A 27775-nucleotide genomic window follows, 5' to 3' on the forward strand; every position below is an offset into this window, starting at 1 on the left:
CGTGCCAGTGGCTCCCAACCTTTCTCCTTTAGGGGCCCCTTTTATGTCATTTAGTAAACTGACGACCCCTGACTAAGTCACATATTTTATGCATGCTTCATATTGTATTAACCCAAATAATGAACTCAGTAACTGCAAGAAGTTTGTGTAAAAAGAGTGATTTGGATGAATTTTGAGCACATTATTTCCTGTTTAGAGAGCTTCTTACACAATTATCTGTCTGTATTATATTTTTTGAATAATGTTTATTTTTTCAATGTTTTCTTGTACCTGACGTTGTGCCATTGTTCTATACTTAACATTTACTTTTCTTCACAGAAATGAACCAAATGCCAAACATATAGGTCTACTGTGTATATTATTTAAGTTTTCTAGCATACCTTAAAATCAAGAAGACCTTGTGCCCCCCATGAAGTTTTGGCAACTCCCAGGGGGGGTCCCCAACCCCAGATTGATTTAAACTGCGGGACATATGTCTATATATAGACATATATAGTTAACAACAGAGACTAAAGGTTAATGGAGGACCCAACTAAATATCCATCTACTTTAAGTTGATATTGGAATTTGCATATTTTCAAACAAATATCCAACTATTCAAATTACCACAAAGCAGTAAGTAATAATCAATAATCCATCCTTGAGAACAGCATGAGATGAAGGCAAACAAATGAGAAATGTTGGGAAAAAAGGTGGAAGAAGTGATTTTAAAGCAGGGTCATACTGAATCACACTGAATGGCAGAAAATATAACAATGGTCTTTCATCTTCATCATACTCCTTTTCTGGGATCTTAGTTTGAAAGACATGTACTGAACAGCTATACCATGCCCTAAATATCACCAAGGATTATTAATATTGTGGAGTTTCTGGTATACAGACTACTGTATGAATTTGATGTTTCATTATTTTTGAACACAGAAATGGTACATTTCAAACTATAGACTATATGTCAGTCTATAACTTAGTTTAAGTGGGAAATAATAAAAAAAAATCACATCACATGTTACAGTTACAATACTTTATTGGTTCAACAGTGCTGCCAGCGCCTGACAGATAAATATACAGTTCTGAGTTTATCTATTTACAGCTTGCTAAGGGACAATATAAACTGTCCCTTGTAGACATACATAGTGTTCTTCAGTGTATAACATAGTTTGGGCTGGTTTCCTTCTCCAAGCATATATGGTCCCCATTGAAATATGTAGTGAGTCAGGCTGTCTCTGAGTCTGTGAAAGAAGCCCTATGAAGTCTTGGTTTGTTAACATGTAATGTGTTGTCACATGTGCAAATCATCAGATGGTGCAGCAGTAGGATAAGCAAAGTGTATTCTGTATGTGTGTGTGTGTGTGTGTGTGTGTGTCTGTGTCTGTGTGCGCAAATAGAAGATCTGGAATGCACCAATTTTGTGTACAATAGATATATTTAAGCTATCAGTATAAGAAGAAAAAGTGACATCTGATATTGACTGTGTTCAGTGGTCTCAGTTTCACACAAAGCAAAACTGATTGTATGCAGTAAATGCTGTTATACAATCTGTTATTTCATCAAATTAGCTTCTTTATGCTTTGCAATTTGCATTGCAGAATTCTTCGCTGGCATTTGCAAAATAGTGTAACCTCATAGACGCTATTCATTCTCAGTAGTATCATTTCCATTAAATCTTCTCTTTATACTCTTCACTTACAGTACAGCTGTGCACACATACAGGCATGCTCATACATATCAAACTTGCTTCATTCACTCACAAGCCACGAACAGTAGATCTATAAACACACACGTAACCGCACACTCATATGTTCAAATCATACCATAGCAAACTAGGTCCGACTACATGGTGAATTCTCATCTTGTGTCCAGCTCATGAGTTTCTTCATTAAGCCACATTTGTCTTTTTTTTCATTATCTGTGTGTGGAGCTCTTCAATATTAAGAGATTCAAAATTCCAAATCCAATCCATCTCTGTGGTCTATTTATACACCATTTATAAGAAATAGCTGATATTTTTTTGTTTTGCGTTTTTCCCACTTCAGTTCCTCTAGCCATGCTGATCTGCATAGGTAGCTTAAACAGGCAAAGTTGATGCTGATGACACCAACTTTCTCTTGTTTGTCCTTCAGGTTAGTAATGGCTCTAGTTATCCTCAAGTGCTCTCCAATTTGAGGGCACCACTGTTCACTGTGTATTCACTGTATGTCAGCATTTTCTATACTTTACATATTATATTCCCGGAGTAGCTCTCTTTCAACAGCGGCAACATTTCGTAACCACGTACATCCCTTTTACCACATTCCATCTCCGTTTCAAGTGTAGATCTCTACGACTCCTTTTGTCCGCTTCTCCCCACCCCCCCCTTTTCACTTAAGGAGCGATATATCATCAGCAAAGTCCCCATGTGGGTGGAGGCAGCGGGCAAAGCGCCACTGGCACACCATGAGACAGAGCGGAAGCATGAAGAGAGCGCAGATTCCCGCCATGATGTAGGCGATGGTCATGAGAGTGGACTCGTCTGTCTGAGGAATGTTGTAGCCGCAGTCCTCCAGGTCCACACCATGGAACGGGCCTTCCACAGAGGCGGTGCGAAACTCATCATGCACTACAAACAGGAGAATAGGATTGTTTGTATATGTGAAATACAAAGATCAGGTTAACAGATACTGTGTGATATTATTTATGTAAATAAGTCTTAAGTGAGATATCCTTAATGGTCCAGTGTGTAACATTTAGGAGGATCTACTGGCACAAATGGGATACAAAATTCATTAGTCATTTCATTAGTGTATAATCACAAATAAATAATAATAACAAATAATCAATTTTCCTTTTTCTCTTTTACATGTTAGACTATAAAACTCTCTGATTCCCTTCCTCTTCCACCCTGTCCTCCTCACCATGGCAGGTGCTAACAGCAAAGCCGATGCGTTTCTTTTCTCGGTCGAAGACCACATAGAAGCCTTCCATGATGACAGCCCCCATCACTGTACCAGTGCTAGACTGGGACACAGCAAACTTATAGCAGTCCTCCTGGGCGGAGGCCACATCCTCTACTGGCCGCAGATATTGCTGCAAAATACATAAATGAAAAAGAAAGATCGAGTGGAGTTAGACAAAGAACACCACAAATAATACAGGGCCAAACACACACGAACGCAGGGGCGGCTCTAGAACGTTGGTATAAAATGCTGACAATTCAAATATCTTTTCAGGGCTTTTTCAAGCAAATACTGATATATGTAAATTAATTAAATCAGCATATATTTCTGCCACCCCTTAAAGTCTCCATGCCACCCTCTTGCCACCACATGAATATTTTTTTAGGTCCGTCCTTGTGTGTGTTCCACTTAATTATGAACAGGGCAATATAAATGGAAGTATTATGTGGACTTAGCAAAGATTTTTAAAAGGTACACTCTAAAACTTCCAGTGTTACATTTTCCTTGAGTGCGTCATATATTTTCATGTGAGTAGATCTGTTGAATGTAGAATTGGTGAACTTTACTAAAAAAGGGAATGTTCTGGGTTTTAACCGACTTTGTTTCATGTTTCCATTAGCACTACTTCCTCTTTTGATTGTGTTCTTATTTAACTAATTTGACCTCTTTGGGGTGGCGGTAGCTCAGTCTGTAGGCACTTGGCTTGGGAACCAGAAGGTGGCCACTAAAGTCCAGCACAGACCACAGTGTGCATTCTATAAGCCCTGTGTGTACATGATTGTGTTTCATAATAAAGTATATCTTCTTTTTTATTAGGTATTATATGAAGCTAAGTTAATTCACACAATCGTAAAGTGAAAGTATTGGTATTTTCACATTTTGAAGCTAATACATAAATGTGCTAATCAGAAGAGAAGACTGTTGTTGTAAGATCCTACAGACATAATGTGTTTTGGTTATTTATTTATTTACATATTTATTTTTGGAGAAATGTATTTGTGTTTTGTATGATATTTATGCAGCGTTACTATGCTATTATGCTCTCTTCCTTCCTTGCTTTTGGTTCTGGACCTTTGCCTGGTAAGTCACAGAGAGTATTTGTGCAAGACAGCATTGTTTCTCTACAGTTTCAGGGTGACTGTGCCGTTGCCATGTCTGGAGCCGGAGGTAGAGTGGGTCTTCCACAAATTGCTCCTGATGCTGTGTCATTGGTGTGTGAATGAGTTAGTTTCTGTTTGGATGGACTTTGAATGTGGCATGTAGTGTTAAAGTGCTTTGAGTGGTTGGAAGACTAGAAAGGCACTATACAGGTCCATTTACCATTACTGAGTTTTGTTTTTCCCTTGAGGGGGCTGCAGGCTTGAATCAGTTCTGGCCCCGGGCAGTATGTTCCCCATGAGTGAGTTAGACCCGCTCTATATAAAAACTGAATGGCTTGCAGCAACAGCGCCAGTACTGTACCTCACACTCCCACATCACGTTACTCAAGGCCCCTTGGGGAGGAAGGTTCAGTGGAAGGTGGTGTTATAAAGAGTTCGGTCTAGACCTGCTCTATTTGAAAAGTGTCCTGAGATAACTTCTGTTATGAATTGGCGCTATACAAATAAAATTGAATTGAATTGAATTGAATTGGTGGTAAGGAGCTCCTCTGTGTGTTCTTTGTAGATACACTGCCATGGCTGATTTTAGTTTATTACTGATACACATTGTATTGGCATATAGTGTCTGCTGGCTGATGAATTGCAGTGGATCAATGCCAAAGATGTTGTGCTGTCATTACATAGTTTGTCCACCAGAGAGCACTAACATGTTTATTTTCCATCTGTAAAACACCCCACTCAGCACATATCTTGGTCACAATTTATAACAAAGTTAGGGATCCTTATCAAATGTTGTGTTTGTTGTAAAAATATGATCATCAGCTGATATATTATCAGATTCCTTAAACTCTCAAACAGTGAGTACAGTATCGTCCTCAGATCTGCTAGTTCATTGGAATATCTGTATGTTTAACTTTACGTCTTCTTGTATATACATAGGGTGAGAGTACATTTGATTTACTGCTGAACTTGCTATACAAATTACAACAGAAGCCATCTTTACGCCGTCAGCAGGGCGCTAGCCTCCCACAGCACTGGACCCTGCTTCTAAATCCCACTGTAAAATCGTATCCATTCATACCGGCATCAAGGCCTTTCAGAGTGGCCTTGGAAAAAAAAGAGTTTAATGATTTCAGAGCTTTAGAAAATCAATTCAAAGGTAATTCTCTATGATATGTGGTTGTTATTTTGGCCAGGCTTTCATCTATTTAAGACTATTTCAAAGAGAAGGTGACTTATTGTGATCAGACTTTCCGTAAGAGTGAACAGGGAAATAAACACTGCATTTATCTCAAGACCTTAGAATTACACAGGGATGTACATGACTCATAGTAATGACAAAACTTATTTGAATTATCAGTTAATATCAAAACTTCTTATAGGCTGAGAGAGTAAATTAACCACCTGCCTCCTAACAGTATTTAACAGGTTACCATACAGTTTTAGTTAGTTCAACAGAATGATCCCATTGGACAAAGGTTATTACAGAGTTGACCCCTGACCCGAAAAAATGAGTGAACTCTTGCTTCACGCAACCACTTTCAGTTACACTACGAGATACGGTGCATTACCTGCGGTAGGATGGAGATTCTGAAGGACTGGTTGTGATTTTCACTCATCAGGTAGAGGGAGATGACTGGGAAGATGTGCCAGGGTGTAGTGCCGGCCTGCCAACATACCAGCTGCTCCCCCAGCCAGAACCCAGAGGGAAACTGTTCTGTCTGAAAAACAGGGTCAGAAGGACATTCATTCTTTCCTTTCCCATGCCCGCTCATTACAAATCAGGGTCATGAGGGGAGGCTGAAAGTTATCCCGCAGGAGTGGGGAGAAAAGATTGATCACAATAATTAGCTGTGAAGGTGAAGAATTTTGTGAGTATGTTATATCACCCAGAGCCTTGTCCATCACTAGTAAATGAGACAGCTAACACAAACTGCAGTACTTGAAAAAAAACTGATCAAGCAAACAAAGAATCTCAGTCTGTTTGTAAAGACCGTGCCAGTTATAATTCTGGTTTTCCCTGGTATTAGCATTAGGGCTAAGAGGCTCATCTCCATTGCAGAGTCCCCCCCCCCACTCCAGGACACGAAACAAGATATTTAGTCAGTGTTGGTGGGCAGTTAATTACACTTTCCTTCCATTATTCACACACATACGGGTCATTTCCTTTCCAATGAATGTGGTTATCACTTCCAAATGAAAAAGCTGTGTACTCCCACACTCATTTCTATACTTGTTCTGTCCCTCAGACAGTGACCTTCAAGACCAGTTAGCGTAGTGTGACATTGCATTTCAGTGTACTAAAGACATTTTCAATTAATTTTCAGCTTCCGCTACTCCCTGTCAATGAGGCATGTGCACTACGAAGACCAAAGAGTGTCTTTGTAGGACAATACTAACTGTAAATACAAACATTTCACATAAAGAGCGACATTGACACTAGCATTTTGAAGTAGTGTCGGCACATATTCCTTTTAAGGCTTCATGCAGTCCCGATAACCTTCACCAATAAAGTGGGGCAGCCAGAAGTGGCCTACGACGCAGAACCCAGGGCGAACAAAACTGTGCCAAGCACTCACCAACGGTTCTCCCTGCAGCTTGTTTAGCTTATTGCTGTAAGCACACTGTGATAACTGGAGGCTACTCAGCTGAGTGTGTCAACATTTTTATCCATCTCATCTGCACTGTGGTGGCTGGACAGTCAGGGGACATTGTTCAAAAAAATGGGGGAGAGGGACAAAAATAGGAATGAAGGACATGTGGAAATTAACCATGAGATTCTCAAACATCCCCACCCTTTTTATCCAAACAAGCAAAGGGCATGAGGCAGGGAGACATCTAGAGTATTACTATATGTACGGCTCCAGTTTATAATTTTGACCAGAGAAAATTACACCTGAAAGTGTTGTCAGGACAAAATATTGGTAACTGCAACAGTATGGAATTGGGGGAAATATCCATAAAACTAGGTTTTTCAGAAATGAAGTGAAACTTGAAATGTTTTTCTCAAACCGTCTTGAGAGGGAAACAGTAAAATATTAACAAGTCAAATATCTATATGAAGATGAGAGCATTCCGTCTTGAAAATATCCATCTAATAAAAGGAGTCTCAAGCTTTTCCATGTGGGGTAAAATACTAACATCTGCTTTCATCAGATATCTGAAGAAATAAGAAATGGCTGGGGCAGTGAAAGCAACAGAGGAAGAGAGAGAGAAACAGTGTTGTACGGATTATAATAAGGATATAACATGTCTATAGCATGGTGAGGACTGACCGAAGAGGCTGCTTCAATAGCCTTGACTGCAGCCTGGAAGACTTTTCTAGGCAGTCGAAGGTTGGTGGTGCCACTGTCCACAATGCTCTTATCATAGTTGTACTGTAAAAGACAGACAAACCGATTAGAAATGTCTTACATAGCTTTTAGCAGTGATAGACCATCAAATATTTCTTTCTTTGGTTTGAGCAGCCGTCAGTCCATCTCACCTCTTTACAGTCCATGTTGAGGTCCTGTCCATTCACCTCAATACGAACGATAATGACCTCATAGTACCACTCCCTGCGGATGGGAGTGTACCAAAGCTCTCCCACATACAGTGATGGGTCCACTCCTCCGATGATCTAAGAGCATATGGAAAAATATGATTCGTTACTGGCTCTAAATATGATATAGCACAATTTGTACGTGTGTGTGTGTACCTATGTGCGTCTCACCATGCTGCCGCCTACAGTAGCGCTGCCCAGGGAGTAGTTTTGGGTGAAGCCAGCTCCACACAACTGGAGAGAGAAGAGGTTGGGGACAGGAGTCTGGCGAACGAGAGAGTCAAAGAAAGGCTCCAATGTCTCATCAGGCTGAAAGAGAGAGAGAGAGAGAGAGAGAGAGAGAGAGAGAGAGAGGAGAGAGAGAAATAAGTAGGATAGCTTTACTTCTGAATGAACAAACCAAAGCCTTAGCCTTCAGCTTTTCATTTACAAAAGATTAAACATACCTCATCCTTCTCCTGACCGATCAGCATACTTGTTGTAAAATCAAGTTTCAGTCTGCCTCTATTTTCCCTATCACTCCTTCCCAGTGAATACAATGCTATCATTACTTTTTTTTCCTCAGGAGTAGGTAGGTTATGTATCCAAAAATATCTCTCATTATATGCTCTAAATGTCCGACTGAATTAGAATTACCCCAAAACTATATCCCACAGCCATCTGCAGATCCAGTAATCACTCTCTTATACCAGACTAGGAATTCAGAAAGCTAAGAAAGGGACAAAAAGGGAAGCACAGTATTTTCATTAGTCTTTTAACAAGCTTAGTGCTCACAGGAATACACTCGGCATCTACCCTGTTTGGCTCTCCTGATCGTTCACAGGAGAAGTGATAAACAGCTTTTTTGAATGACTCCTATAGCAGAACTGCTAATGTTGCGGGTGCCAGAGAAAAGTAATGTAACAAGCATACAAATGACTACTCCCAAGGCATTATTCATTTTAACTAGCAATGAGTAAATATACAATACCTTGACAGGTTCAGTCTCCACCAGCGGCTGGTGGTGTGGCCACTGCTAATTTGCTGAAGCGTCCCTTCCCTCACGGCTAAATATTGATCTAAAATGTGATATTTAGCTCTCTTCCTCCTCTCCTCATTCTCCCTCTTTATTCTTCGTCTAATTTCATATATTTCACAACATGTTACTGCAAATACTTTCATACTTTATTCACTGTAAGATTAATGTTGCTTTCCTTTAATGCCTTCAATAATGTAGTAGGCAATATGTAATACCGGTAATGTAAAAAAACACCAATGCCCATCAGTTTATAAATGAGATTTAGATGTTCTTACCCGTGCTATATCAGCGTAGGCCAGTCCCAGGATTCCCTCCCAGTTGGATCCATTGATGAAGAAGCGATCTGACTGGGTGATTGCAGCGATATTGGCGCGCAGTGTGGCATTAGGGCCATGTGGGACAGAGACCAGGTCGGTGCCCAGCTCCCCCTCCCAGCGACCCTGGGTGTAAGGGACATACACACTCCTACCCTGGTCACGGTAAGAGCTGGAGCTGTGAATGGATGGTAAGACAACAGAGGGGGATAAAATGGTGGAGGAGAAACAAGAGGGGTTAGTTCCTGGAGGACTGTTGTGGTATTACAGTAAAAAACTGAAAAGCTTCAGGCATCCCATCCCATTCAGGGATCAAAAGGTGTATGTGAACATAATATAAAAGAAGAATAGAAAGGCATAATTGATTGTTCAATCTGTTTGTATGTAAAAGCATCTCAATTTAAATAAGTTTGATAGTAATACGATGTGTCGACTATGGGAATATGATTTGTCATTGTGAGTCAGTTTTAATAATTTATTTGTCACATAAAACCTCAATAAAGTAAAATGCTATTATAAAAACCCATCAACAAGTATTAAATCATGGTTTTACACAGAACCTCAATCTGAGTCATCTAATGTAACTTTCATTCAAAAAACTGAGTCAGATGTTGTCTGTTGCTGAGTCTACTCACAGTGAGCGATGGTAGTATCTGCGCAGGAAGGGATGAGCAGCCGCCCCGACAGCAAAGTTACTGCTTCCTGTATCCACCAGGATGTTCAACTAATGAGACAGAGAGAGATCGAGAGACAGAGAGGGAGAGACAGAGAGAGAGAGAGAGTGAGAGCTTTATTAAATATATGCTGTGTGCATTTTACAAAAATCAATAGGTTTGTAAAACTGGCGCTTGGGTTACATTGTGAAATTGATTATGTTCAATCTCTGAAGGGCAAATTTAATCTATTTTTGTTACCTTGGAGACAGACATGGCCATTTATTAAACAATTTTCTGTGTGGGGTTTTTGATGTCCGCTATTGATATCTTTATTTTTATTTTTATACTGATGGTATACAGGCTCATTTTTTTCTTTTTCTTTTTTCTATTACAGCAAGTAGCCAGCCTCACCTCCCACAGATTTTTGTTATTCACCTCTCAGTCATTCTCTGTATCCATTTCTCTTTCCTTGTAGTGTCCTGTGCTGTTTCCTGTTGCCCTAAATGTCCTTCTCTGTCCCCTCTCTGTCTCCACTCTAACCCTCCACTCCTCTCAGGTTGCCCACTCTACTCCCTCTCTCTCCCATCTCCTCCTCTTCTGTCTGCATCTCTATGTGAGTATCATATTTTGCACAATCAGTCAAAACAGTTAGCGAATGTGTGAATGGAGCACAATGGCAGATTGCATGAAGACAGAGATATACAATATCTACTGTATATGCATCATATACATTATACATTATACTCATATAAACCCGCTGTATGTCATATATCACAGATATCATGTACATTTCTCTGTTTTTGTTGTTCTGCTGCTTTAATACACACTATGTATGATGTGTGAGTCATATATTTTAATGCCAGTAAAAAAAATGTATTTATAACTGTGATCAATTAATACATTTTCATTCATATTGTTCTAGTGAATATGTGCTAATGTGGTGGTTGTGAGTTTGATTTATGTTTCCTTTGTCCCAGTGAGGTATAAGCACACACTGTTACATTTTACTGACGGACAAATAAGGTGGTGGAGAATATACTGTAGACACCCAAACAGAAGTAGAGACAGGCAGCCATAGAGCCACAGCAAGCTGTTCAATAATGGATTTGCTCTTTAAATATCAAAAAAAAGTGCTACTGTCTCCAGGGCTGGGCCTGAAAGCCCAGAATAAATACCCTGTCTCTGTCCACCTCACTTTTTTTCTGACACACACATGCATCCATGTGAGCGATATATACAGTGTATATGCACTGCCTGTACAAACACTACTGTCAGTAACAACACTGCACACACTCTGTCTTCCTCTCTTGGCCAGAGATTTGCTGACTGCTCAGGATAGATCTGTTTCTTTCATACACACACTAAAGGCTGCATCCTGACACACACTGAGACCTCATGTCTTTCCCTGCCCTCTCTCTCTGTCTTCCTGTCTTCCCTGGCAGAGTGCCTGTCTCTTCCAGCCATTATATTTGCCTTCCCACCCCCCACTATGGAGGAGAAATCATCTAGTGGTTACCAGAAGAGAAAACAACATATATGAAAGTTATTGTAAATCAATAACTTGAGGTCATCTGTACAACTTTGCATCTACCAAGCGCCTCAAGTTAAATGCAAGGCCTTTTATCACTTCTGCTATTATGATCAGTCGAGTTCAAGACCATTTACCCTTGCGAACCACTGCAGCGCTACTTTCAGTTTATTTTTATGCACAGACTGATACATTAATTTATACAACGCTTTTTTTATCTAGATGCAGAGGCTCTGAAGGGCTTAAATACATTTAGGTCATTTGATTAAAGATAGGGCCTACACACTGGATATGGTTATCCTGACTGGTCATACTAATAAATGAGATAGTCACTGACCCCTGACCAGCATTTTCCACTTGGTTAATATACGCAAGTCTGGTATCTTGTCTAGTATCTATTAGAAATCTATACACCCTTTAATATAGTCTAATTATATTGTCTCAATGCCTGAAATAAAACCCCATCTGATGTCATTTTAAAGGCCCCAAAAACTAGGGCTGCACAATATGGTAAAACATCATATTGCAAGTATTTTGACAGATATTGTGATTGTGATATGATATGTGTGGCAATGATCATTTTTGCATCACAAATTACATTTTTACTGGAAAAACGTATTAACTGATTTATTGGAGTTATTGGGGATTTTTTTAAACTTTGATTGTTGGTGAGTTAGTCATGAAATATCCAATGTTACTGAGAAGCTTTAAATATGCTGTCAAACATGAGGAGCACCATTGTTTTTACCTTTTTTTTTTTTTTTTTTTTTTTTTTACATAAGTTTAAAAAGTGCTGTTATTCATTTTCATTTCACTAAAGGCAACACAAATTAAAATGGTGTAGGAATACTTTGCTAGTTTTTATAAAATCCTAGATTTCACGCAAACTCCCAAATTGTACCAGAATAATGCCTTCGGGTCAGAGGTCATGGACCTGGTGGTGATCAGGTATCTCATGGACAGTGCAGTGACTGTTGGCTGTGATCAAAGGTGAAGTGATACTCTGGTCCATTAAGACTTTAGGACACACACACATCCATTACAACAAAAGATGTACAGGGCCCTTTCAGTATCACAAGTTGAAACATTATAGTGGCCATAAGAGTCTGTTCAAAAGGTCCAGCTGTCGGCGAGGTGGGGCATGTGGATATATTTTTGTTGAATACATCTATAGCTGGGATTCAGTGTCCTGCTCGTGGTAGGGGTATCAAATGTCACTACGTTTCTGGTACCGATCAAACTGTGTCTGCAGCACTGAGGTTCAAAGACCTGTCAAGTATCGAAAGACAGCACTGATCAGTTTATTTGGCAAAGTTGTGGGTCTGCTTGTGTTCAGAAGATTGTTTTATATTTCTCAAATTAAGGTTTAAAAAAAACATTGCTTTAATATCGGTATCAAAACTCTGGTAGCACCTCTATCACTAAAACAATAACTAAACATACCCCGGGGCACCCCTGCAGAGTGAACGATGGCACACAAGGACAGAGTCCTGACCACTGGTTCAAGGACACTGAATCCACCCACTAAAACAGTGTGTTGTCTGTCTGTGCTGATTGGCCTGAACTGGCTGGCAGTCACTGTGGTGCCCAGCATAATGCCCCAACCAGACAGACCTGTCTGATATAGGAAGCATCAGTGTCTCTCAGTGGCAGAGTGACACCTCCACTGAGGGTCCTCCATCTCTCCCTCATCTCCTTCCTTCCTTTTGTTTACCGAAAGCTCTCTCCTTTTCTCTCAAACTTCCTCTCTCTGTCTCTCCCTCTTCTTCTCTCGCTCTTACTCACTCCTTGTCCCTCTCTCACTCTCGTCACTTATTAATTTATTTGTTTCACCCCCCTCTTTCACCTTCTCCTTCTCCTCCTCTTCTACCACCTCATCACTTTCTCTTCCTCTCTCTATCCGTCGCCCTCTGTGTGCCAGCCTGTACACCACAGCTGCACCCAGCTGGCACTCCTCACTCTGCAGAATTAATGGTTCCATTATCTGTCCGTGTCATTCAGTCCTTTCTCTCACTTTCACACACACACACACACACACACACACACACACACACACACACACGCACACACACACACACACACACACACACACACACACACACACACACACACACACACACGGACCATCTGTCATTGCAGGGAATTCAACAGTATTGGACAGTTGGACAGCAGAAAGTATTTTTTGAATTCCTATCTATCGGTAATTGTATAAATCTTACATTAGAAAGTTAAAGTATGAAGATATTTACATCACACACTGATAATGTCATCAAGGTGTGCTAAAAGTTTATAGTGATGTCCCCCACTCTCCCATTGAGCTGCACAGTATCTTCTATAATATGATTTTAAGGTGTGAGTGAGTGTATGGCACTTAAAGATGAGTTCAATTTACCTGCTATTGTTTTTACAGTGTTATAACTCACCTAGTTAGTTGCCCAGACACAGACACACATATAGACATGCTGATCACTAAAGGTAAAAGCATCATATGATTTTATATTTATATTCCTTTTAATGTTAATGCTCTGGCAATATTGTTTTGTTTTTTCCCCCCCACTGTCATACTTTCATATCAACAAAGAAGACTGGATTTAATGATTATTTTAAGGTGGCAGCACAGAGAGTGAAGTGTAGCTGGTATTAAATGGAACATTCCTGCCAATAAAGCAGATTAAACTCAACTGTGACAGACAGGGAGTGGAAGGAGAAAATTGCATTTTTAAGCATTACCAGACTCTGTAGAGGGTAATGAAGAATAACACTGAGCAGTCACACTGAATGTCATCCTTTAGGAAATATTGAACCATTGGAGTTTGCTACGATAGAGCAGTTGTATAGGGCGAACAGAGATGTACAGTCAGGAGTGCTGTGACAACACATTTAACACGCCACGCAAATAACACCTTTACCTTCTGCGGAGGAGACCCCACGGCCATCTCCACGTAGTATCCCTGACCAGACTTCCCACGCAGGTTATCAATCATGTCCACGAAGCTGATGCCGCCCGCTGCCGCTCCTCTCCGCCTGCGCGCGGCGTGCTGCCCCGTTTTGCCGCGCTCGCGGTTCACGGCGGCAGGTGGCTGTTCAGCGCGAGCGCCTTGCCGCAGTGGCACGCGGATGGCTACAGGCAGGCCCGAGGCGTCAGGCGCGGATTGACCGCTGCCGACCAGACACAACGTCGTCCATAAGAGCAGACCTGTCAACCAGCGAGGCTGTAGGGTCGACGCCTCCATGTTGAAACTCGGTGAAGTTGTAGTATTTTTGGTGTGTTTGGTTTTGACTTTACGGCGCTCCGTTCAGTTTGACATCCTGTCTGCAGCGACACGGGAGAGGAGATCAGGTGGCGAGGATGCTAAAATGACGGCTAAAAGCATGATGGCAGATGAGCCACAGATATGAAGAGGGACGGGGTCACACTGTGTTATTCTCCGGGTTTCTTGACGTTAAATGGATTAACCCAATGTTACACCTCCACAGACATGTAGTGCAAAATAGCCAAGGCTAGAAATCAATTCACCCTCACAATTAAATCAGGCAACCTTCGGTGGCACGGATCGTTTGAGGCGACGGGTAAATTACAGGCTCTCCCTCCGTGCTCAGTGTATCAACAAACCGCAGACCTGCGTCGTTTTCTCCGCACATCCTCTTGTCAAACGACCGAAACCTTCGTCAGTAAGCAGGCTGACCGGCGGGCCTCCGTAATCCGCATCCTTCAGCTTCCCCGGCCCGTTCATTCTGTTCTCCGCCTTCCAGTCTTTCACCTCCTCCTCCTCCTCCTCCTCCTCCATCCACCCCGCTGCATCCTTCAGAGCTGCGAGAGCGCGAGCATCGTCGATTGGCCGACGTCAAGTTACACTGCCAAACCACGCGACTTCCTGTAAGTGTTTCCTAAATAAGACAGTAATGAAAGGCTTCAAACCGAAATGTCACGCAGCACAGCGCCGCAGTTAGAGGTCAACTGCCCAAACCAATCTGTACCGTGAAGGTAGTTTGCCTGTATGGGCTGTTAGCCCTTACTGATACCCATACAGTGTCTCCTATTTATCTGTGCAATAAAATACGCTGTTACATCCGGCCATAGATAATCATCATGCACGTTTTTAATCCTACAAATGCGCACCGTGCATCGTGCGTTTCCTCATAAGGCCTTTTAATTTGAAGGCGCTGTCATGTCCTGACTCTCGCCGCTTCTTCAGGAACTGTCCCTGGGACACTCCGCATTCTGGGTAATGATGTTTTCACCGTGATCGCTTCGGGGATCACAGGGGTTTCTATTCCCATATCACATTTGCATTTGAGGCATTGCTGCCTGCTCTCATCCAGCACACAGCCACTACAGCACACACAGCTCGCAGTCCATTTGAATTTTCTAAACACTTATTATAGATTAAATTTAGGAAAAAAGAGAGACCAAGATTTCAGAAGGTTATTTTATTATCTTAGACACCAAATAACAGCATTGCAGTTGTACAAATTACCATATCATTTTCATAAATTATTATGTGTGCTTGTTGTTCTCAGCTGTGAGTATGTCGGGGTCCTAGAAGCCTATGTATGTATATAATCTATAGGACTTTACTGTGACTCTGTAGTGCTCCTATTGTATGCTATAATATTATATATAACATATATATCAGCGTCATCTATCATATTGCCATAGACATTACTGTTTTGATGGAGCACATGCATACCATTACTATACATTTATTTGGTGAGGGAGACCACAAACTATATACATGTATTATAAAACACACAGTGAATTCAAAGTCAGTTTCTCTATGACAAACAGCTTCTCTCTTGAGATGATCCTGGGCAGTCCCAGTAGGAAGGGATAGGGAGGAAGGCAGCAGGTGCTAATATAGTGTGTCCATCTTTCCTCTCCATGGTAAGTCCCACTGAGTCTTTACAGTGGTGGAAAAGTCCACACTGTTGCTCTGCCAACAACGGGGCTGGGTCCTCCTGTCCTGAGGATGCAGGAAAACACAGTTGAGCAGGTATTGATCAGCACATAGACCAAAGTTTATTACATCCTCTATATATCAAATCCAAATCATTTGCCCACTGTCTATTGCTCAATCCAGCTTCATAACACCGGAGAAGTAAGATTGATGAATGTGGCTGGAGGTCAGAGCACTGCTGGAACTGCTGGATAAACCACCAAGAGGGCTTTGACCTGTGTTTGAGGATCTTTTCTGTAACCCTGCCTCCTGCATGAAGCATCTAATCAGCAAATAGATCCAACAAATGCAGAAAATTAAGCACCAGAATAAGAATTTGATTCCAAAAGCAAATAAAAAACCCTGTGTGGAAATTGGGGATGTGGATGAAAATATGTTATATTATTAAAAGGAAACCTATAATGAAACACTATGCTCTCAACAAGATTAATTATATTGGGTGGTGCACTCTACATATACAGACAGATACTCACTAGTTGAAGTCTTTGACCCCCAGCTTCTCTGCTCTCCAAGTTTTGTGACAAGGGGCTCGGTTCTGCCCTCTGGTGGACACCACACTGCTAGGTGACCAGAATTACCCACCCTACACACACATACACACACACATAAGTATCCCCCCCATACAGATACTGTATATTATAGTCACACAAGCATAGTAGGCAGATATGTAAACTCCTATAAATCACCATAATCATGTCTCTCACAGTTGTACTATACACGGCCAACAACCTGCCATGTGTGAACATCCTTTGCATACAAAGGTCAAAGATTAGCTATCATCGAGGCTGCTGTCTTATCACTATGTACCAGCTGATAACAGCGATAAAGAGGCACTGTGATCTAGTCATGATTTCAGCTGGCCTTTCCGGGGACAGATGTGTTTCTTAATATGGGAAACTGTATTCAGGGGGATTAGACACTCACTGGTCGTGGGGGTCTGTAGTCCTGAAGCCTTTAGCAAACGGGTTGCTCGCAATTTTTAGCTGGGTGATCTGAGAGAGAAAGGGTGGAGGGGGTCAAATAAATAAGACAAAAAGAAAATACATTTCTGTCATTAGTAGACAGGAGTCTGGCATGTGCTTGATAGAACAAACAACAAGAACATCAATCAAACAGATGTGTGATTAGTGAGAAGCCTACTGATCCCTACCCGGTGGTTTTGGTAAGCAGTGACAGCCATAAAGCGAGTCTCGAGGAAGGAAAAAGAGCAGAAGTTCCTGTATGCATTTACTTGACTGTTAGGAGATGGATCCACATACACCACATGGAAGCGTGGCTGGTAGCGATGCATGGAGTTCAGTATCATCTGGCAAGGAGGAAGTCAAAAAGAGTCGTTTCTATATGTTTTTGCATAATGAAATATAACGCAACTTTGTCCTATGCAGTTTTTTCTGCGCTAAAAAATGAAAGCATGTAGGAGCCACATTAAAGACATTGACTGACATGTCCGTTGTCATCCAGCAGGTTGTTGGTGAGCTTGAGAGTGTCGAAGGATACCGTCTGCTTCATCCACTGGGCTCCACAGGCAGGTGAGTCTGGGTGGAAATGCATCCTGCTTGGGGCCACAACATCTGCTCGTCCTGCCACCAACCAGGATGAACTGTGGAACGCATATCTGATACACACACAGACACATTTCAAACGTGTAAAATTGGACAATAGGATAGATAAGGTGGGATGAAATTTGCAGAGGAGGAACTACCACAGATCTAGGTTATAAGTGGACAATGATGGTCTTGAAAAAAGTGATGGAAATAGTAGAACAGATCAGAACTAAGTTCAAATGTTTCCAAGTAACAATCTAACCTGTATCTTTTATCATCAACAGGGATAAAGTCCATGAGCAGGACATATTCAGCAGCAGGATCCATCCCGGAGATTTGCACCTGGAATGTTGGAAACATCCTCCTGCAGTTTGTGAACATGTAGATGAGCATAATGTAGCAAGGGACCCCAGACAAAGAGTAAAAATGAAGTGCGAGATAAGGCAACAAGCAATATAAATATGAATGTTATTGTTACCTTCCGGCTTTGGTAACAATCATCTCTGTGCCCAGCTGGTCAAACTGCTGCCAAAGTACATGCATTTCCAGCTGAACCCTAACCCCGCTGACTTGGGGGGCCTTGGCGTTCGGCAGTGACCCCCTGTCTGCACAGCAGGGCAGAGATAGTTCACAGCTCTGAGACAGCTGAGGACCTAAGGAGAGGAGAGGAGAGGAGAGGAGAGGAGAGATGTGTGTTTAACTTTTGTCCGCCTTTGAATCACAGATTCTGTCCATGATCATCAGCACATGAATGCATGTTTTCTCCCCTGAGCTCAGTTCTGATCATGAAACCAGCACTTACCATTCATTATTTGAAGGTCTGTGAGATCAAAAATATAAATTAATTTTCTGTTTCGTCTCCTCCTTTGATGTTTCTGTTTACTTAAGTCTGATCTTCCACTTCTGACCACGAGTAGCCACTCCTGCCTTTACATCAAGACCAGCGGAGAACCAAACCAACAACTTTGTCTTGCAACATAGAACAGAACGCAAAAATCTTCCTCGCCGCCAGTGTGGTAGACATACATCCAAGTGTTGGGAATGGCTGTTTGTGTTCAGGAACAAGCTGGTTTTATACACCATGAGACTCTCACTGGGGACCTCCATTCCTGCCTCATCCATTACAATACTCAGAGTGCCACTGACATGCACTAATCACAGCCACATCCGCATGAAAGAATAGTGAATACATAAATGTGCGCACACACACACACACACACACACACACACACAAAACCTTTTAGGGGCATCTTGAAATCACTGCTTGCATTTCCTATTGTTTCTTATAGCCTAAAGCCTCAAGTGGAGCTTGTCTTGACCAACCAGTAGGACATTAATAACATCCTAATCACCCCAGTGTTACTGGGTGTGGACAGATGAAGACAGCAACTAATTGCTTTTATTATTCATAGCCTATTTTCTTGGAGCAGAGTTTCAACACCATACTAATTAGAAAGTCACTTATTCCCTACTACTGACTTGAGTGGATGGTCCTGGTTTGGTTTAAAGGTAACATTCTAGTATATTTATAAAATGCAACATATGCAAATTTGTCAGGGAAGTCTTGGACTTATTTCCATTGTTGTCCTTAACTGTTAATGTTATTTGGTGCCCGAAAGTGTCTTTAGTCTCACTGTGAGTGCAAGGTTTTGTGTCGCATGACCATAGTTCAAAACATTCAAAGTAAGCCACCAATAATATGACTTATGATCTTGATAAATCAATGTTGTCTAATTAAAAATGTGAGTGGAAGTGTCTTAGTGCTGTGGCTGTGATGTGTGTATATGTGTGTATATATAAGTGTGTGTGTGTGTGTGTGTGTGTCTGTGTATAGCCTCATGTGGCTCTATGATGGGACAGTGTTGAAGGGTTCCAGCCTGAGGGATCCAAAGCAGAAAAGTCGACGTTACCCTAATAAAGCACAACAAGACTTAAGTTTGTCAATAGGCCAATTCACACCCCCAACCAGCTCATTAATCACAGCTTTCAGGACCATGGGCAGAAATTTCATATGTTATTGGATGCCCTTCTTAAGTAGAACTGATTGTATTAATATTGCTCTTTTCCAATGGATCTTGTGATCAATGATGACCCCCTCAAAGATCTGTCTCTGTGATATGACCCTAAAGGCTCACTGAGGTCGAAAACAATAACAATAAGGCTGAAGGTGTGCTGATATATTTCGGATACAGTAATCATCGTGATGAAACTACACTATGTATTTTAATAGTTAAATAAAATTAGCTATACTCTAATGTTGTTTTCGGATAGGGCAGACATGGATTTATTGACAAAGTGAATTGGAGTGTGTTATAGACTGTTACTGACAATATTCTGTTTCATTCCAGGCAGATAATTTAGGGAAAAGGAAATAATTTCAATACTAAACTGGCATAAGATACTGTTCAGGTTAGAGTCAGAAAGCAAAGTAGTATAAACAGTCAGATGTTTATTGAGCTGTATTTCGTCAAAGCACAGTTTTCAGACAAGCATCATTACACAGAAGTTCACGCACTTGTGATAATTCACATACAATTCCTACACAAAATGTAAGCAGCTGGCTGTGGCATGCTAAGAGCAAAGCATGTGTGTGCTGAGTATGTATGTGCCTGTGTGTTTCTTTGCTTGCGTGTGCTTGAGCATGTGCGCACAAAGAAAGGTGTTTGCATGGTAGAGAGAGAGCAAGAGTCCAGCCGTTGTGTTGCAAAGAAGTGCATCAGTTAGGCATCGGCTTCATTTTGAGAGGTGGTCTGTATGTGCATGTGAGGAAAGACGGAATGGAGAGAAAGGTGGAATGAATCTAGAACAGATAGGTAGGTGAGGATAGTTACAGGAACAGGGTAGAGAGGATTTAGTTTTTGGTGATGGAGGCGGCGATGGCCTCGAAGATTTCTTGGAGCTTAGCCTTGACTTCCTCGGCTAAAGGTGTAATCTTGTTCTTCAGGGTGGTGATCTCGTCGGTGTTGATGTTCTGAGCCTGGTTGTAGGCCTGCTTCAGCTGCTCCTTGTATTCTTCAACGTAGGGACTAGCCATTGCTCTCAGGCTCTCCAGACGCTCCTGGAGCTTGTCGCGAACAGACTCCACGATGGGCATCAGGGCGGTCTTGGTCTCCTCCACGTTGGTAGAAATCTTGGTACGCAGCTCCTCCACAATGGGCTCCAACTTTACCTTCAGGGCATCCATGTCAGCTGTGTGCTTGGCATAGTACTCTGTGATGATGGGATCCATCAGGGTGCGGTACTCATCGATGTGCTTATCGATGACTGCCTTCAGCTCAACCTGCTTGGGTGTGATATCAGCCTTCAGGGCGTCAATATCAGCCATGACAGAGGCACGGAACTCAGCGGTGGCATCAGAGATGGTGGAGACGACGCTGTCGGTCATGGGGGAAACAGCACCCTGCAGGGTCTTAACCTGATTGTACATGTCCTCCAGGCGCTGAGAAAGGGTGGCCCTGGGAACAAACAGAGATGGAGGAGCAAAACCATTTTAGCTTAAGTTAAATAAACACAGCAGTAAGTAAATAGTGACTAGAGAACTGTAAAAAAATGGAAGAAAGGTAAATGAACCAGTGATGGAGCAAGCATGAATTGCAGAAAGTGAGACTGACTAAGGTGAATAATGAGGCCTTACTTGAGCTCCCTGTACTCAGTATCATCAAGCTGGTCCAGGGCTTTGTTGGCACTGTCCTTCACCTGAGTCAGGTAGACATCCATAGCGGCCCTGACGTGGGCCAGCTGGGAGGGTGCATCAGCCTGCAGGGAAGCGGCGTGAGAGCCTGAGGCGGAGGAGGAGAGAAAGCAGTCAGAAAATACAGTATTTCTAATGTCATTTGAAATTTAATTTAAAATATGTTAAATATTATACAAAACTCATCTACTGACTGAGTATTGATGTACATGCAAGTTAAGCAGGTTAAGAGTGCATTCAGTACTCACCGACAGCCAGCAGAAGGGCAAGAGCAAGAGCCGCAAATTTCATGGTGGTGGTCTAGAATGGAAAAAGGGGTAACAGTTGATTATGCAGCACACATCACATTCACAGTAAAGGAGATTCAATAAAACATGTTTAAATTAGACAAAGAAATTAACAAGAAAAATACTTTAAAATGGAAGCCAATTAATAAAATCCAGTCAAATCTTGATTCCCCTACCTAAAGCAATGCGAGGGCCAGATGAGCTTAAAAGAAAGAATGCCTTAACCCAAAAGCTAAACACTCATCCCTGAATTAGCCCAGATGAGATCGCACTAAACATATGGCTGCCTATGAAAGGAGCTGTAATCTGGGTAGATTAGGAAAGGTTCTAAATTAGAGAGACAAGCACTCAAGCAGATTAGCTTTCGACTTCTACATAATCCTGTTCCAGGCATTTACAGTAAATCAGTCATGGAATAAGATAATTATCACTGTGATCTCAAAGGCAGTCTCAATCCAGGAGCATTTATTTAGGGATCTCTTTGTCTCCTTGAAATTAAAATAACTAAAATATCATAACAAACTAAGCAGCATAATCCCAAAATTACAATTAATGAAATGAAATAAATCACAATTAAAATGTATCACTAAAACTTATCTTCCTTGCAGAGAAACTTATTTTTGGCACCAGTTCACAACTTCTTCAAAGTTTACAAGTTGTATAAAGTTCACTCTCCCTGACTGAAAAGTTCTCTGACAAATATTCTTTTTGACTACCTATTTCTAGAGCCCAAGTCCCAGTTAGAGCCAGAGCAGTTGCTTGTCTTACCTGGTGGAGTTCGTGTCGAGACTGAAAAACTTCAACAAGAGCAGACTTTTTATAGTGCCCGGTTGAGGGACGAGTCCATGTGGGGAGGAGGGGTGGGGGTGGAGGTGTGAGGGCTGTATGTCTCCGTGGAGGTGGACCTCACCCCCCTGCCATCTCCCTCAGCAGGGGGACTAGGTTGAGAGTTCAATGGTCACCTGCTGGGAGGAGATTACTCAGCACACACACCGATGCACACACACACACACACACACACACACACACACACAACTGTCACAGGTTTCCTATACATTAGGAATATCACAGATGAACTGTGACTTTTACAGAAGTGCAAACATTTTTTAACGATCTTCTAAATTCACCATTTTTTTTAAGGCGGCAGGATATTTGAGTGGTGATAATTCTGGGATAGCTATTGGCATTTTTTTCCTGCTTGATAAAGGTTTTCTCATTTGACCTGTAGCTAAGCTGCTCTTGCTGTGCAGAAGAGATGAAAGGCTGACATAAACAAAAGGCAACTCAGTGTGAAGAGGGAGCTGTGAAGATGGTTAAATTAGTGAAGTGAAGTGTGAATATGACAAAAAGGGGGCAGGGGGACAAGAGAGAAAAGACATTTATTATACCTAACAAAAGGTATAGAGACAGGGGAACTGGAAGAGAAAAAAGGTGTTGGAAATAATGGGAATAAAGTGGAAGCTAAGTACGAAGGTATAAAAAAGTTGTTTCCCCATATAGCTTATGTGAAGGTATCTCGCAGGGGTCTGTAATGGGTCCTGTTTTATTTTCTACATTTTTGCAGCATACACTTTTAAACACTCTAAACAGTTAAGGTTGACCCCCTCCCAGTGGTTTACTTGCATTTTGTTTGTTATAGAAGAGTGTTTAGGACAGGAAAGCCACAATTTTTACAGTCCCAGTGCTGCCAAAAGGCTGCCAAGAGAAACAAACAAGAGTAAATAGAAGACAGTGACTTGTTGCAATGGACTCTCTGAAATGTAATCACATTCATCTGCAGTCACTAAATTGTGAATCAAATGCACTCACATTCACACAAATCCACGTAATACCACATAACAGTGCAGTAATCTATAGAACAGAGTATCAAGACAGACTTATCTCAGTTCACGGATAAGAAAGTTTGTGGCATGTTTGTGTGCGATGATTAATAGGTCAAAGAGTGGTGTGTGCCAAGCTGTTGTTTGTTGTCCTGTCACCAGTGGACTTTGTCACCATGGCTTTGTGTAATTTGAGGAAAAGGAATGATCATAGTATAGAAATTTGTCTCTAGTGATACTCACATACGTGTATATCATAGGTACTATAATATCTGCAGTCACACAAGTATTACCCTCATAGTATAAATGTCTATCAAAAAGTTTATGCATATTCTTTTGAGATTTGCAATAGCTAAGATATAATTCTTTTTCTTTAATATAAAAAAAGGATACCAAGTGAAAGTATGTGATACAATCAGTAATATATATATTAAAAGCATGCTCTGATGCAGTAACTACGTTTTTCCGTTAAACAAAGGAGGTGACGTAATGTATACCTTTTTAGTCATACTTGTTTTGTTAACCCTTGCATATTAATGTACTGTATAAGTATTTCTGCACAAGAATCTTAATGTGCAGATAGGTGTGCCATGATCGAAGGAAAAGTTGCTACTATCTGCAGAATGAAGGCTAGACTAGTGGGGGGTTATTAAGTACAAGGTTAATCATTGTCATCAGTGGTCAGTGGCAATAAACTGTAAGCAAGAAACGGGTCTGTATTTGTTGCACAATATACTTTTAGTAGCCTATATAATCAATGAACCCTGAATACCACTACTCTCCAATTCCTGTACTGTCAGTACTTGCTCTGAGCAATTGCAACATGTCCAATTCATATCTTATGCAAAATGTGGCAAGATACTACAGCAAGAATTCAAACCATGCACATTAACATGTATTATGTACAACATTCAAGACAACTGACACCACAAAAGGGTAAAAAGACTTTACTCTCAGTTTCCCATATTGAAAACAAGTTTACCACAGCAAATAAAACATATAAAGGGCATTAAATATCCTCTAAATCAGTGATTCCCAACCTTTTTCCGTAAGGGATCCCTTTTTTTTTTTTTATCACTGAATCACCTATCAACCCCTGACTAAGTGAAATAAATTATGGATGTTTCATATTATATTCAGTGCATAACACTGACAGTACAGAACAACTGATAACTGTATAGTGAACCCAAATAGTGAACACAATAACTGCAGGAAGTTTGTGTAGAACAAGTGATTTGGAATTTTGAGCAGGTTATTTCCTGTGAATATTACATCAGAGCTGAGTCTTCGTGATATTTTCATACTAGTATTTGTCTGTATTATGTATTTTTATTTTTTTTTAACAATCATACATTCTTACTACATACTATCATTTTTTACAAATTCAGTGTTCTCTTTTCCCTGACGCTTGGCCAATGTTCAATTAGCAATGCGGTTGTTTTAACTTCATACTTTCCTAATGCCGGCTGTTTATCAGAGTGATGGTTCTGTAAATATAGCTTGTGTTCAATAATAATTTTCAATTATAATATAAACTTTACAATATATATCATTTATAATAATTCCATTTAGTTTTCTTCACAGAAATGAAAAAACAAATTGAGATTTTATTATATTTTTAAAGTTTTCTTACACCTCTTAAAATCAAGAAGGTCTCGCAAACCCCTGTCAACGTTTTGCGACCCCCAGGTGGGGAACCAATTCCCTGTTCACAAACGGCAGTAAAAAGAAAGGTAGGAACTTCTATGCATTGATTTCAAATCCAAGAGAATGACTTTGAAATCAAAACTTCTCTACAATGTTCAATTTTGTTAAGTCTGTCTGAAAGACTCAACTAAATGGACATTTGTGAGGATGTAGCTGATTTGTTACATTTTTTTTCTAATAATTTGTTACACCCTTGTATGTTAATGGTGTAGATCATACAGGTGCTCCATTTCGTGTGTTGCCAGAACTTATTTTCATTACTGAATTGAGTGGAAAGGATTTTAGAGGAAATAGGATCTTTACAATACTGTTCAGGTAAGCTGTAAGATACCAGTAACTCTCCAATTATACTTTTGATCTTGTAAAACCCTTTCAAACTTATTTCATTACAGTATTTAGTTCAGGCTGGATCTGTACCTGAAATAACTCATAACTCATTATGTGCCGGTTATGGTGCAAATGTTTCTGTATTTTTGAGTGTGTACCAGCAGTTGTGTCAACTACTCTGACACAAGCGAAACATTAATTTGTTGCATTTGTGTCGGGGTTTCTATCTGAAGAGAGTAGGCCGTGTGTTTGCAGCAATTCCTCTATGCCCCTTTAAAAGCCAAATGACATTTGACCCTTCTTTGTCTTTCTCTGCCTCCATTTGCTTTTGTTATTCATCATTTGGTGCTGTGGTGTCTGAATTCACTCTCACCCCCCTGCTACAAACTCATTCACTTTACATTTTCATGGACAGAAGCCAAGCTGAGCTTGATGGGGCCGTGAAGACAGTGGGGTGTCAGAGCTGTCACCTACGCAAGCCGCATCAGCGCCTGCTTGGCTCAGGCTTAACAGTATCAACTCTAGCCATTTGCCTGACACCAATTTGCAAAATACAGCAGACGGTTTGAAAGTGTAGCAATGGAAACTTTGTAGTTGACATCCAATAATGAGTATGTCTGAATTTCTGGCTGAGGAGTGTTTTATTTAGCCAAGCAAACTAGAATAGCCATGAAAGCTCACCAATGTTTTTAAACCCCCGGTTGGACAAGATAAGCAGATTGAAAATGCTACATTGCGCTCTGGGAAATCACATTTTTCTTGCATTTTTCAGACTAAAGAAGAATTCAAAAATAACAATCAGTCATGGAAATAATTGTTAGTTGAAGGTCTGCACCTTACAGACCAACAACAGTAAAAGGCTGAACAGATCACAGCATATGCCCTCTGTCAATGGCTCCAGCTTGTAGTGTCATTGTACAGTAGTCTTTAGGGTTTTTGCCCTGGCCCGTGAGATAAGTGTGTTCTACATATCAGTTTCTCTGAGCTCAGAGCTGCTGACCAGGAGTGAAATAGGCCTTGTCAGAAGAATGACTCTTATCTGGAACAGCAACCTTTGAGACTGCTTGCATTGCAGCACGTTGATTCAGCATCCACAATGAGCCATCTATCTAGATTACTGCTGTCATAATTTGTTATCAATAAGAACTCAGAACTCCTAGCTGGCGAGGCAGTCGCTAAGGTTGCATGTTATCGTAAAACTGTACAGGCAACTGATCAATGATCTAATCGAGCAACAAGCACATTTCAAGGGGAGCAGAAAAGTTAATTGTGGAAAATCTAAAAATTTAAACTGAGGAAATTCTTGGTTGACAACTATTTTGGGACACAAACACACCATATAGGCAGCACCAACACTGGGTCGAAGCTGGATTGTAAGCATCATTTGGGCTTCACTTAAGAAAATATCATTCCTATGATAAGATTTCAGCGGCATCAACAGTTACATAAAGCCAACTGACAACTAGGTTAACATTTGATGGGATTTATTGATGCCCTACTAATAAAAGGAAGTTGTTTGTTGATGATCAACAACCAGTTTTACAGTGATCATCAGACAGCCAGACAGATGTGGGGTAATTGCCTGGAGCTGATAAATATTTAATCAGAAAATCCACCATTTGATCAGGCCCTGGCTGAGGTTCAAAGGTCACGTCATTGTTCCAGCTGCCTCCATGATGGAGCACTGTTCTCAAACCAGCAGGGGAGGTTATCTCAGCTGTGAGCAACAGTGTGGGGCTCTCTCTCATTTTCTTCAACACACACACCACTTCAGATGGCTATACCCAAGTCTGCTCAACTGTAGTGATGTGGTTTTGCAATGTCACATCTGCTGAGGTCGCTTCTGCTTTAATACAGATATTTGGACCAAAGCCCTGGTCATAGAGTGTCACTGTAGGCTGCATCGCCCTGTGGGTTGTACAGCTTGACAGCAAAGCAAGAGCCACCCTGAACTCAGATAACCTAAATCATTAGAGCAGCAAAATGAAGGTGATACACAGTCACCAAGACTTTTTGTTTAATCATAAAATAATCCACGCTTTATCACAATACTGACACGCTCACGTAATCAGAGAAGAATGAGGACACACAACTCCTATTCCAACCAACACGCTGTGAGTTTCGTGCTGGACAGTGATAGGAAACATTATCTTCTCCTTTTATGAGCCTCTGTATTCATTTGTTGCTCTTAACCCTGTTCCAAAGATAATGCAGTTTATTAAAGTGCATAGTTAAATGTTAGGGCAAGCCAATATAAGAACATGTTTTTGTGGTGAAGCGCTACACAAAGCTGATGTGACAGCAAATGCAACAAAACAAACTGTGTGAATGTTTTAATGAGTAGAAAGGGA

General features: G+C 41.0%; 3 protein-coding genes and 1 long non-coding RNA gene across 4 annotated transcripts; 1 reads left to right on the forward strand and 3 right to left on the reverse strand.

The window, feature by feature from the left end:
• Positions 1 to 1006: 1006 nt before the first annotated feature.
• On the reverse strand, positions 1007 to 14916 carry bace1 (beta-secretase 1). Its single transcript, XM_051397477.1, has 9 exons — positions 14000 to 14916; positions 9542 to 9630; positions 8868 to 9084; positions 7746 to 7883; positions 7518 to 7652; positions 7309 to 7410; positions 5605 to 5754; positions 2892 to 3063; positions 1007 to 2596 (listed from the first exon to the last, which is right to left on the reverse strand). The coding sequence occupies exons 1-9, from the start codon at positions 14321 to 14323 to the stop codon at positions 2358 to 2360; spliced, it is 1566 nt and encodes a 521-aa protein (XP_051253437.1). The 5' UTR covers positions 14324 to 14916; the 3' UTR covers positions 1007 to 2357.
• Positions 14917 to 15557: 641 nt separating this feature from the next.
• LOC127362114 (T-box transcription factor TBX1) lies at positions 15558 to 18625 on the reverse strand. The gene is made up of 8 exons (XM_051397478.1): positions 18395 to 18625; positions 18071 to 18245; positions 17855 to 17956; positions 17492 to 17663; positions 17199 to 17354; positions 16973 to 17040; positions 16522 to 16631; positions 15558 to 16054 (listed from the first exon to the last, which is right to left on the reverse strand). Exons 1-8 carry the CDS (start codon positions 18399 to 18401, stop codon positions 15867 to 15869), a joined length of 978 nt encoding a protein of 325 aa, XP_051253438.1. The 5' UTR covers positions 18402 to 18625; the 3' UTR covers positions 15558 to 15866.
• On the forward strand, positions 17044 to 18326 carry LOC127362116 (uncharacterized). Its single transcript, XR_007884385.1, has 3 exons — positions 17044 to 17210; positions 17513 to 17577; positions 17877 to 18326. It is a non-coding gene; the product is annotated as an uncharacterized LOC127362116 (long non-coding RNA).
• Positions 18626 to 20021: 1396 nt separating the features above from the next.
• On the reverse strand, positions 20022 to 22431 carry LOC127362115 (apolipoprotein A-I). Its single transcript, XM_051397479.1, has 4 exons — positions 22339 to 22431; positions 21532 to 21583; positions 21227 to 21371; positions 20022 to 21047 (listed from the first exon to the last, which is right to left on the reverse strand). Exons 2-4 carry the CDS (start codon positions 21572 to 21574, stop codon positions 20444 to 20446), a joined length of 792 nt encoding a protein of 263 aa, XP_051253439.1. The 5' UTR covers positions 21575 to 21583; positions 22339 to 22431; the 3' UTR covers positions 20022 to 20443.
• Positions 22432 to 27775: the final 5344 nt, after the last annotated feature.

This window comes from Dicentrarchus labrax, unplaced genomic scaffold (genome assembly GCF_905237075.1).
Source record: "Dicentrarchus labrax unplaced genomic scaffold, dlabrax2021, whole genome shotgun sequence".
Classification (NCBI taxonomy): domain Eukaryota; kingdom Metazoa; phylum Chordata; class Actinopteri; family Moronidae; genus Dicentrarchus; species Dicentrarchus labrax.

Bases quoted from the DNA above. Each gene is read 5' to 3' on its own strand.
- LOC127362115 (XM_051397479.1), bottom strand. From the start codon at position 21,574: ATGAAATTTGCGGCTCTTGCTCTTGCCCTTCTGCTGGCTGTCG. The intron at 21,372-21,531 runs GTGAGTACTGAA...CCTCCGCCTCAG, and splicing joins TGCCCTTCTGCTGGCTGTCG to GCTCTCACGCCGCTTCCCTG. The intron at 21,048-21,226 runs GTAAGGCCTCAT...GTTTGTTCCCAG, and splicing joins ACTGAGTACAGGGAGCTCAA to GGCCACCCTTTCTCAGCGCC.
- bace1 (XM_051397477.1), bottom strand. From the start codon at position 14,323: ATGGAGGCGTCGACCCTACAGCCTCGCTGGTTGACAGGTCTGCTCTTA. The intron at 9,631-13,999 runs GTAAAGGTGTTA...CTGTCTCATTAG, and splicing joins TGGGGTCTCCTCCGCAGAAG to TTGAACATCCTGGTGGATAC. The intron at 7,411-7,517 runs GTGAGATGGACT...TGTCTTTTACAG, and splicing joins TCAACATGGACTGTAAAGAG to TACAACTATGATAAGAGCAT.
- LOC127362114 (XM_051397478.1), bottom strand. The intron at 17,957-18,070 runs GTAACAATAACA...CACAAACTGCAG, and splicing joins ATTGTTACCAAAGCCGGAAG to GAGGATGTTTCCAACATTCC. The intron at 16,055-16,521 runs GTGAGTATCTGT...CTGCATCCTCAG, and splicing joins GGGGTCAAAGACTTCAACTA to GACAGGAGGACCCAGCCCCG.